This window comes from Notolabrus celidotus, chromosome 6, assembly GCF_009762535.1.
Source record: "Notolabrus celidotus isolate fNotCel1 chromosome 6, fNotCel1.pri, whole genome shotgun sequence".
Lineage (NCBI taxonomy): Eukaryota > Metazoa > Chordata > Actinopteri > Labriformes > Labridae > Notolabrus > Notolabrus celidotus.
Genome location: NC_048277.1, coordinates 14,431,633 through 14,443,068, shown reverse-complemented (window position 1 = coordinate 14,443,068; position 11,436 = coordinate 14,431,633). Strand labels below are relative to the sequence as shown.

The following is an 11,436-nucleotide window of genomic DNA, read 5'->3' as shown; positions in this document are numbered from 1 at the left end:
AAACAAACAAGGTTTATCTCTTTATAAAACTCCAATAAGTAGTTGCATAAATGTACACAAACTTTGGTCTGAGCTGAATCATTGATTTAAAGTGGATCCATAGAAGGAGCAGTGATGCATTATTGGTATTCAAGTCACATGACTTAAAAAAAAAAAGATACTCCTGCTAGCCAATCATACTTTCATGCAGGCCAGGATCCAAACCCTTGTGTGAAAATCCAAGCAGCCAGACCAAAGTTCATGAACTGTTAAACATCACTTTGTAAAAGGACTCTTTAGCAGTAACCTGGAACTCCGTTAGAAAACTGAGTACTTACAAAAAATTGTAACCTCTTGGCAACGACAAAGGTCAGTGCAAAATAACCCAAACTACTGATTAGACATAGCATATACTATAATATAATGAATGTAACAATAATACAAACCCTTTGTCTCTTAGGTCCTTGAACAAACTGTTATGGCTCAACTTCCATTTCTTTTGCTCTGACACTTCTGTTACTACAGTGTCTTTAAACTTGTTTGTGCATATGTATAATTGTAGCTTTCCCCCTCCTCCCTGACTGTGCATGTATAAAACAGTGTATTTTGTACTCTGTGCCTTTCAATATTTCCTTATGTAAAATTAAGTTGTGCACGTTCATAAATAAGATAATTTCAGAGCATCCTAAAACCCCTCTCTAACTTCTGGACATTTAAAGCCAATTACCGTCAATCTATAACATTTCTGACCACTAGGTGGAGCTGCACTTCACAAATATTGCAACAAAGATATTGACTAACAAAAGTGTATGGTGACAGTATTTTGCACTCCTTCTGTCAAGTCTTATTCTTCTACCCTATTAAACCTTGCATGCATATATACACATGAAACAAAGTGTCTGACACAGATATAACACTGAAACCATGTCTTTGAAAAGGACAGCACCTTCCAGAATCACTTTAAAAAGATAAGCAGAAGGACACCAGAGTGAACCCACTGCGACATGGGTGGGGAAAAAGAAACCTGAGCAGGTTTCATATGATTGACACTAGCTTCAGTGTTAACACCAGTGACATACAGCACCTTGTCTCCTTGCTGCTGGTGGTTACCAATTTGCATGCAAGCAGCTGTGGTGCAGCCCTGTTAAGTGGTTCCTGGTAATCAAGTATTGACCTGCAGACAGTAAAAAAAAACTGCATTTAATTAACCATTACTGATAAGTGGTGTGAGCCTGCTCACAGTTTGCAGCTGAATAAAGAGTTTAGGGGCTAAAGACAAGATCTCCTTTAACTCTGCAGCCTAAGAAGCCCTTGTGTTAAGAGTTGCTACACTTGGTGAACTGCAGTAAGGTTAAGACACTTTGTTGGAACAAACTGGAGGCGAGGTAAAGGTTAAAACTGCAGCTGGAATTAGGTCAACTAATTTCTGTGTAGTTTTTCTCCTTACCATCATCTGAACGAAAAGCCAATTCTTCCTACACTCACTTTTTGTGCAGCAAACAGTAACACAGACAGTAGTTTAAATACAAGTTTGACATTTAGAAAAAGAACGGCACTTTTTTACAAAGCTGCAAGTCTCAACAATCTGTACAAATCAGTAAATAAAAAGTCCTCTCACACAACACACACACATGCACATACACCTTTGACACACGGAATAGATACTGGCCTTTTACTTCTTACATGGCTTTGAAACCTAATCAAGCTTTAACAGAGTTTGAATCATGGAGGAGGAATCAGTAACACTTGAACAGAACTTGGAAAATTCAAAAGGTCACTGATTTGGGCAGCTGCTGTCCTCCTGGAGGCATCCTGCAAAAGTCTGGGCTGGATCGCACCAAGGGCACCCCCACTGCCGGCTGTCCTGAAGGCCTAGAGTGGCCTGGGGGAGACCCTGTGTACAACAGGGGTGCTGGAAAAGCAGAATGGTCCCTGGGCCCCCTGGAGAAAGGCTTGGAGTAACCAGGCGAGGTGGCTCTGTGTGCGTCTGAACAGCTGACAGCATTACACTGGAAGGGACTGAGTCTGTCAGCAAAACTGGCCGGTGGAGGGGGGATGATGGAGTTCTCCACCCAGCTGCCGTCTCCTTCATACTCTGGCTCCTGAGGCAAACTGGGAAGAACGCATAGCGAGGGAGGAAGAGGAGAGGGTGAAGGAGGAATGAACACAGGCGGCGGTGGCAGAGGGTAGAGAGCAGGGTCGTAGTCACTGCTCATGGTATGTGGATGCTCGCTGAGCATGCTGGGAGTTTCCTCAGGTGTGGAGCCCAGTAGCCTCTCCAAGGAGCGATCATCTTCATCGGCCTCAGAAAGGTTATCATACTGGGAGGTGTTTGATGGCCGTCGATCTCCCGCAGACACTGGGACATATAGGGAGACGGGGAACTTGGTTGGTTTTGGGGGAAGAAGTCTAGGAGAGGAGGAGGAGGAGGGCTTGGTGAAAGCACCAGGAGGGGAAGGCTTTGAGGGAGGAGGTTTTTTCTGTGTAAGGTCCAGAGATGTGGGGGGTTTTGGGGAAGGTTTAGGGGAAAGTTTTGGCGATAGCTTCCTTTGAGTGACCAGTGGGGAGGCTGAGTGAGAGGACGGAGAGCTGTGCTGGGTCTCTGGGACACTTTGGTCAATCTGCTCAGTGTAAAATAAGGGAGGGGGTGGCAGATCTGGAAGGTCCATGATCACCTCCTCAGGCTGCATGACAAGAGCCTCCAGAGGAGGAGGCACATAAGGGGGAGGCCAATCTATGGGGTACTCCTGGGAGTCTGGTTCTTCAGGCTGGCTCTCCTGTTGCAACCCATCTTCAACATGGCTCAGCTCTGGTAAAGACTCTTTCACATCTCCATCCAACCTGTCTTCACCACAGGGTTTTTCCACCTTTGGAGGTAATGGAGCAGCTCTACAAGGCCTCAGAGGTGACGGTGTTCTTTGTGTGTGGACTACAACGGGCTCAGGAGAAGGCAAAGTAGCTGTTGTAGAGGGCTGGGGCTCAGGACGGGAGGGGGTCATGCTGTCTGTTCTCTGGGTCACTGTGTCGAGTTGGCTTTGATGCTGCAGATTGATTTTCACCTCCAGAGGAGAGTCAGGCTGCAGAGGCCGTAGGAGAACTGGTCTCTCTTGGCCCAGGGGTTTCTTTGGTACCTCGTCTGACTTGGCTAAAAGGGATTTGAAGAGAGTATGTCAAAAAAACATTTATAAATGATCCTCTTTAAGGTTGTGTAGATGTATCAAAAGGTGAATGAAGCTTTAAACTGAAAAGTAAGGAAATAAAAGAGTAGAAAGGAGAACCGCACCTGAGGGAGGTTGGTCTAGCTTTTTACTGCGCAGCTCCGACATAGAAGCCTGTAATTGTTCAACCACCACATCGTCAGGCAGGAAGAAAGAAACAGCCAGCTGCTCCTGGAGAAACTCCCTCAGGTCCTCTAACTGAAGCCTCTGCAGGCGCTCTGATTGGACGACAGCCCAGATACAAAACAGAGGCAGGTTAGCTCATAGAAAGGGTGACTAAAACCTCCTGAGGTTCCATGACAGTGTTGCATACCTGGATAATACGGTACTGTTACACAAGTTTAACATTACACTACTAATACACAACCAAAGGAGTAGCTTTGCAGTAATTAAACTGTTTTAGAGCTGCCAGAGCAAGCACCCAATGAAATTCCAGCTTTTGAATCTTCTCCACAGCAACCGGCCACTTGCATTATGTAAGCCATCCAGTTAGGAGGCAGCCAAGCGAGAAGCAGCGTGCGATGTAATCCAGATAGTAACACTCAATGGTAAAGCACCAGCAGCCATGGCTGTATCTGGGCAAGATGTTGGTTTGACTCATTTTATCACAACAAGGCACAGAAGACAATGTCCATCAGCGTCACACTCACTTTTGTGTAACTTGAAGATTGTATAAGCCATGGCATTTAGCGTCTTCTCTCCCTCCATTACGTAGATGTCCCATAAACGCAGGGTGAGGGTGAACGGGGTCTGTTACATAAGACATAGAAGCATTAAAGAATAATAAGACTAAGTGGGAGGTAGTTCTTTATCCAAAAGTAAAAGCAATAGAATACACTGACATGTTCTGATTAATGACTGAGTTTTCCATCTGGGACTAGAAGTAAACAGGGAAGATCTGGCAAATCCAAACACTCACTCTGTCAATGAAGCACTGCAGAAACCATTTGGTGGTGTAAATCCCAGTTGTCATCTGTTCCTTGTCCTGCAGGGCAAGAATAAATGAAAAATGGTCTAATGAGATTTAACTCTTCATACTCTGTACTGAATTATAAATCTTACTTTCAAAATAGTTAAGCCTCTTGGATGTAGAAGTAACTTTCTGACCTAAAAGCACCTCATGGTCTTTTTCTAATTTATTAGCTCAGGAGTACAGATTCAATTGAACTCACAAGATGTTTCTTTAGCTTTGGCAGCATTTTGGAGAGGATCCGCTCATGGTGGGCTTGGAAACGGTGCAGCTTGGGAAATCCTGGGATGAAGAAACCTAGAATGATAGAATCAGCAGAACATACATTATATTTGCTGTGTGGTAAACATAAAGTGTCTTAACATGAGGCATATTACATCTTCTAATAGAATTAATACAGGGAGCCTAGAAAACTTGATCTTGGATTTACATTGATCATATAAACATTTGGAGAATTCACTGTATGAATTCACAAATACTGTAGTGTGTAGATTTTCTTTAGATCATTCTTATGGGGGTAACACTGAGACAAACTTATATGAAAATGTCTTTAGGTTAAAAATAGGGATGCACCAATCCAATCCTGGTATCGGATATCGGCCAGATCCAGCTAGATCGGACATCTGTGACAAGAGGCCGATATATAGTGCCGATCCATATGGCAGATCTATTCATCTCAGTTCTATGGTTTTCTGTGTGTACAACAGCCATGGGTGTCTTCTAAGCCATCAGCGCCGGCCGGTCTGTGCATTTTTGCCCAGTTGAATTGTAATTGTAATATCTGTTGGTTATGAAGATTAACTCACCAAACTGCTGGTACACATTTATAATCTCTTGAATAATGATACTGTCAGGTTAAAAATGTTCATTTTATTTTGGTTTACAAAGTCAGAAAAGCCTGAAGTTGCCAACATGATTCTATCCTCACATGAAGGAATAGAGATTGTTAAATCAATACCGGGATCGGATCGGCTTGTATCGGTATCGCAAGATACCAAAGCCCAGGTATCGATATCGGTATCGGGACCTAAAAAGTAGGATCGGTGCATCCCTAGTTAAAAACTATATTTAATAAGAAGACATTAGATGGAGCTGCTTCACTGATTGAAATTTAGAAAAAAAAATGTTTTCTTCACATTTACATATTTGTATTTCTAATCATAAAAACTATCATCAATCAGCTCTACTTTTAACCAGTTTGTCTTCAGTCTACCATGTCTCACCGTGCATAGAATGCTTGCTGTTGGTGAGGAGCTGAGACAGAGCCCAGAAGGCGTCCTCCTCATTCAGGTACATAAGCAAGATGGCAGCAATCTGACTCATCCCCTGACAGTAGCTCACCTCCTAGGGGACCACAGGAGAAGACACAGGTTCATTTATACAGAATGGTCAAATGAGAGGAAAAATTTATTATTTAATAGACACACACACACACACACGCACGCACATACATACATAAAGAAATGAAGGGAGAAGTGCACCTGAATGTCTGATGTGGTCTGGAGCAGGCTGTGCAGCCCCCCATGTGAATTAAAACCACACACATCCAGACCGTCCGTCTATGCAGCTTCAGTATTATAAACATTTAAACCAAAAGATGTTCAAATATTTACTGTGGTTCAACATTCAGTCTCAGTCATGTCAAGTCTTCAACTTGTAGAAGCGCCAATTTGACGCTACTATGATTCAAACTCATTGCTCTTGGCAAGCAAAGATTACCAAAACGGAGCACACACTTGGTATTTGTCCTTATTAAGGCAGATTTATTGCACAGCCAGAAATGGATACTCTCTAGTATCCTTTAAAGGAAATACAGTAAACATTATTAGGGCAACATTGAGGTTAAACTACACATTCTCCACATTCTTCTCTGCTATCACATAGGCAAAAGGACAAACAGTATTCCCCCCCTCTGTCTGTGTCTCTCCGTCTCTCCTACTGACCCAGTTTCTTCTGAGCCGTGTGTGAGGAGAGGGGAGAAGGGAAAAAGGAACAGCACATGCCCATTTCCTCTGGCTCTAACACCTCTTACACGCAGGAACTGACTACAGAGCTTAATCAGAAAAACAGACTTGGCTTGAGTTTGTGTGTGGGGAGATGTAGTGCTCTGTACACAAGCCTATCTTTGGATCCAAACATTTTTATCCCTCCCAGACGGTTACAAGAATTAATAAATATGGATTACCGTAATGTACATGCACGTGATGAGATACAGACTACTTACATGTGCAGTTACTGTATTCCAATAAATGAGTTGCACTTCTAAATGTTCCTTGTGTGTCTCACAAGTAAACTTGAGACTTACCTTTTTAATCTAGATTTTAATGTGGAGTAATTTATTTTTAGCCCTGGACTGCATTATTATTTTTATTATTTTTATCATTTGTATTATTATTTTAAGCATTATTACTTGAATCATTGCTTCACCATATATTTATCTTATTTAATTCTTTATTTATTCATCTATTCATTTATTTTATTCAACTGATCTGGTTAACGCTGCCTTATTTTTAACTTTTCTTTCCACTATCACTTATTTTATTAATTTTACTGTATTGATTTTATCTTATTTTTAAGTATTTTATTTATAATCATGCCTTTTATCATTTTACCATTGCTGTTGTTTTCTGTCTCTGTTATTCTGTGAAGCACTTTGGGCTACATGTTTTTATGTAGGAAAGGTGCTATATAAATAAAGTTGAGTTGAGTTGAGTTGAGTTCTACCATACAAATAAAATGATCACAGATTTCAACTGTGTCAAAAAAAAGCGCTTTAAACACGTGATTTAAGAGAACATTTGGGGTTCAAAACAAGAACCTGATCAGACCAGTTTGGAAAGCACATACTCTTTTTGTTACGTGGAAGCTAGCACACTTCATGAACATGCAGCAGTTGCGCCACCAACATACTGCTTTTTCCTGCAAAGACTCCCCCACATTATGTAACACACCCTTTGGTAACACAAACAAACTCACCGTGTTGTACACAGAGTAGGCTGCCAAGACGTGAAAAAGTGCTTGCTGCCTGAAAGAGGAACAGAGAAACCGCCCGTTACAACGAGGATGTGGTTCCTTAGCAACAATCACACAAGCTACAACAGTGTGTCAGGCACTGAGACATGATTCCTCAGTGATCTCATCACTAAATAAACCTTCATCAATCTTCACTAGCTACCCAAAACAGCTGCAAATATTTCTGGGGAGGCTGAAAATGTCTCCATATCATCCTGGTTGTGTTTGTATCAATCTTTGAGTGTGCGTTTTCTCTCTCTCTCTCTTTCCAGTGGTCCTTAACTTTAGCTCGTGAGTATAAACAAAGAGCGTGTGTGAGAGGACTGATGTGATATATTAGTGCTTGCATGACACGGCTTTCATTTAACTTTTTTAACTACAGGGTTGTGTGCTTCACGGCTTATTACATCTGGAGTCTCAACTGTTTCAGTCAGTGAACACAAGGCAGCCATTGTGTATGTGTTAGAGGAGCAGGGGCATTTACAAACATATTGTAGACAGAGTAGGATGCCCCCCCCCCCAGGCCTCTATAGTAAATACGTGTCTTATTGACGGTGACAGAGGCAGGAAAGGAGCTTTTAATAGCTGTCAGTGTGTTGGTTTCAGTAAGACAGCTGCTGACTTGCAGGGAAAGAGTGGGCAGCCAAGCAGGATGGAGCAGTGTTTTGGTGTGTTTGTACTCAGTGGCTTTGAATTGAAGGGGAAGTATGTTACAAAGAGTGAGGGGAGAGCACTCAGAGTTGAACTGATGAGATCAAACCAGTGTCTGTAAGAAACTCACAGTTATTACGAAACTAACTTGTTGAATGTTTAGTATATTTTGTTTAAATACAAGTGTCATATTAGTACGTTGTCTCAGTCTAATGCTGTGGGCTGAGTTATTTTGTACATGTGCACATTCTGTATGAATGCCATTTCCTGTGGGGCTTCATGCACTGACAGGAAGGCTAATAAAACACAGAGAGGAGAGGAGGAAACCACTGTTTCAGTGTGTGTGTGTGTGTGTGTGTGTGTGTGTGTGTGTGTGTGTGTGTGTGTGTGTGTGTGTGTGTGTGTGTGTGTGTGTGTGTGTGTGTGTGTGTGTGTGTGTGTGTAGGACTGCCTCAAGGTTTAAGCTAGAGGTCACACCCTGCAGATACTTAGCAAGGGCAAAGCTGAACATGTGAGATGACAAAGAAAAACAAAAACAAGAACTTTGGAGATATCCATACGGCACACTAGTTTACAGACATTTGTTGAAGAAGCTACCAAAACTGTGTCATTTTAGAGGAGTAGTCGGTAACATTAGGGAGGTACTTATTTGAATTAAGACTACAGGGTTCATGCGAACAACTCAGGTTTTCAATGTGCCTCCACTGGATAGAAAAGCTACATTTGTTTGAAATAAGGGATAAAGAAATCCTCTCACATCATCATTATGGTTGGATGTAAACTAAATACTAAATTGTCCCACATTTGATAAGAACTTACTTGACTCCAAAACGGTCCATAAACATGATGTGGTTCCTGAAGGTTCTGTTGACATCTAGGTCAATCTGTTTGATCTCAGTTGAGTAGCTACGAGCCTGCAGCTTCATTTTCTGTAGGGCCAGAAAAGGAGGGACATGCCATTAAAGTTAGCCAGCCAAAATTGACCCCCTCACTGAATGAAAATATTAAAAGAGTTATCACTTTTCAAGATTCCTACCTCATATTTCCCGTCATTTTCTTTTTTGATTTTCTCTATATCCAACAGCAAAGCCCAGGCCTGGCCTCTCAGCTGCAGAGGGATGCCTTTGTACACACGCTTCACCAACTGAAACAGGTGTGATCAACATGAATAGAGACACTCTAAACATTAAGAAGACCACCTTCCCCACATCAATAAGAAGAAGAATAGAGCAGAGGTTGCATATAATTGCTGCTGGTATGAAGCTGAATGAAAAGGACACATCATATGTGCATTAGTACTTGCTTCAACTTTCTAGACTTAAGCAGAGGGACATTTAGGGAGTGCGCTGTGATTAAAAGAGGAATAGAAAACAGTCAAACTGAAATGGAAGTAATACATAATATGGTTTGGTCCAACAAAAAAAAGGCAGGGGAAGCAAGTGCTAAATTGAGACACAGTTGGAGTATTTCTGACCGCCATCAGGACACTTTTACACACCTTTTCACTGTTCTTGTACTTGTCCCAGTTCTTTACCATCTTTAGCCATTTTTCCACTCGCTCCACCTCCTGCTGCTTTTGCTGAAGAGAGAGAAACATACCACAAAGTAATGTCAATGTCCACTGTATGTGCAAAAGGGAGTGAAAATGCTTTCAGGCATTGTTCTGCAGGGTAAAAGTTGATACCTTCTCTTCAAGCGCACTGGGTGTTGGCAACTCTTTCTCACTGGAGCAGAAAAGAAAGAAATGCACAGCAGTATTAGAAATAAGAACATTAATGGAACTGACAATATTCAGCACCAAGGTAAGACACTTTTAAAATCTGAGAAAAATGAGAGAGAACAGAGAGGAAGTGGGGGAGAAATAGTCTAGATACACGCTGAGGTGTTATAATGAGGTAAATTCAGTAACTTACTGCAGGAAGCCAAAGCGGTCAGTGACCTTATAGATGTTGTAGTCAGCATCTTCCCATGGGTCGATGTTGACACCCTCCTGCCTTCCCTGAAATACAACGTACCACAACAAGTTTAAGAAGACAGACGAAAAAAACAAGCACAATAGATGAACATTTTAAAGTTATAAAAATTAGATGGAGAACAAAGAATTGGATCTGATGAAACTGTCCTCTCTTTCAGATGCAGTGCTATTGTTTTTTCAGTCCTAAGTAGTGCTCTACAGTGATTAAGCCTTAATTTGTGGACTACACAACAACATTCACAGTCATAGTGTCATTCATTGGTTGATTATTCTTCGTAACACCATTTCCCCTGCCTGTTGGGACTGAGTCTATTTTGAGCTCCAGCATTGCAGGCACCACTCACACCCCTCTGTCCAAGAAAGACCATCAACTGCCCAGTTTAATAGTGTCCGATTCTGTACATGGTGGCTATCTGTGACTGTAGGATATCTGGCTCATGGTCCAGTACGAGGCAGTGGTTGAAATCGGATCCAGAACAACGGTGGTCTGTGCAACAAAAGGCCAAATTATTCAGATCTCTCTGACTGACGTTTTGTCATTTTGATGTTTAAATACACCTAACAGGGTTAGAGGTCATTGATAGCACTCCTGTGCATCTGCTTACCTTGTCATATTTAGAGATGATTTCAGCGCGTTCCTCTGCTATCAAGGTGTCAATGTCCTTCTTCATGTCAAAATCTGGAAGTAAGCAGAAAGAAAATGTTGTTCATTATCATCACAATCCACCAGATCATTTACTACCAGTTATTGGTGTTTGTGTAGGTTTTACTTAAACTAAAACTGTATCAGTAGAATCCATTCTGATAAAACATTTTAGACACTACAGAACTTAACTCAATCAGTTCACTGTTTTTATAAGTTCAACAAACTGAAATAAAACATCCTATGAGCAGTCAAGTTGAGGATCAACCTCAATGTGTACAAGGAGGGACTGCACTTTCCTTAAAGATCCCTAAAGAAGATCATGTTCACACTTCTTGCTTGGGGTGCAGAAAAAAAACTACTTGAAGGATGTTTCTGATGCCAACTATTCTAACAGGAGGTATCTGCAGACCACACAGAACAGTGTCGTATGAGGTGGTAAAACCAGTCATCATGAATGTTATAACGGCCACACAGCATGCTCCCGCTCCTTCCAGTACCTCTCACCATCAAACTAAGTTCATGGATTTTACTAACTTGCTTAGTATTCATTTTTCATATCATCCACCAAAACTTTGCCAAGACTATGAACTGAATCATGGGCTGATATGGTCACTTTTTAATCTCTAAAAATAAAATGTACAAGTAGTTAAGAAGGTGTGAGAACACTTGCCACGAGGCTATGAGCAACTTCCTGCCAGAGTGCACTGACAGCGCTGACAAGATGGTTGCGCCACTTAATAAAAACCTAAATTTCAAGATGACAGTGAATATGAAATTCATGATTAGCGCTACACTGACCATTGACTATTTTTAGAAATATAGTAACACATCTAAAAGTTTCATGCTATGCTCCTTCATAACTACTGACTGTGAATCAACAAACGTTTCAACCATCCACTGAGGTGTTGGTCCTATGAATTGAAAGGTTGTGTTTCTGTTATTTTACATGTATTGTAGTTTCTTTTTTCATGTGTTGCTTGATCCT

General features: G+C 41.5%; 1 protein-coding gene across 4 annotated transcripts in view; it reads right to left on the bottom strand.

Annotated features, from left to right (window-relative positions):
• Nucleotides 1-7: 7 nt before the first annotated feature.
• si:dkeyp-19e1.3 (USP6 N-terminal-like protein) overlaps nt 8-11,436 on the bottom strand; it is a 30,701-nt gene continuing 19,272 nt past the window's right edge. For all 4 annotated transcript variants that reach the window (XM_034685609.1, XM_034685606.1, XM_034685607.1 and 1 more), the window contains exons 3-15: nt 10,411-10,484; nt 9,744-9,829; nt 9,515-9,554; nt 9,329-9,409; nt 8,867-8,974; nt 8,650-8,759; nt 7,144-7,192; nt 5,391-5,511; nt 4,370-4,464; nt 4,117-4,182; nt 3,848-3,947; nt 3,263-3,415; nt 8-3,124 (exon numbers count right to left, since the gene is read on the bottom strand). In XM_034685609.1, the coding sequence (XP_034541500.1) occupies nt 1,746-3,124; nt 3,263-3,415; nt 3,848-3,947; nt 4,117-4,182; nt 4,370-4,464; nt 5,391-5,511; nt 7,144-7,192; nt 8,650-8,759; nt 8,867-8,974; nt 9,329-9,409; nt 9,515-9,554; nt 9,744-9,829; nt 10,411-10,476 (2,454 nt within the window). In that variant the 5' untranslated portion in view covers nt 10,477-10,484 and the 3' untranslated portion in view covers nt 8-1,745. The remainder of the gene's footprint in view (nt 3,125-3,262; nt 3,416-3,847; nt 3,948-4,116; nt 4,183-4,369; nt 4,465-5,390; nt 5,512-7,143; nt 7,193-8,649; nt 8,760-8,866; nt 8,975-9,328; nt 9,410-9,514; nt 9,555-9,743; nt 9,830-10,410; nt 10,485-11,436) is intronic.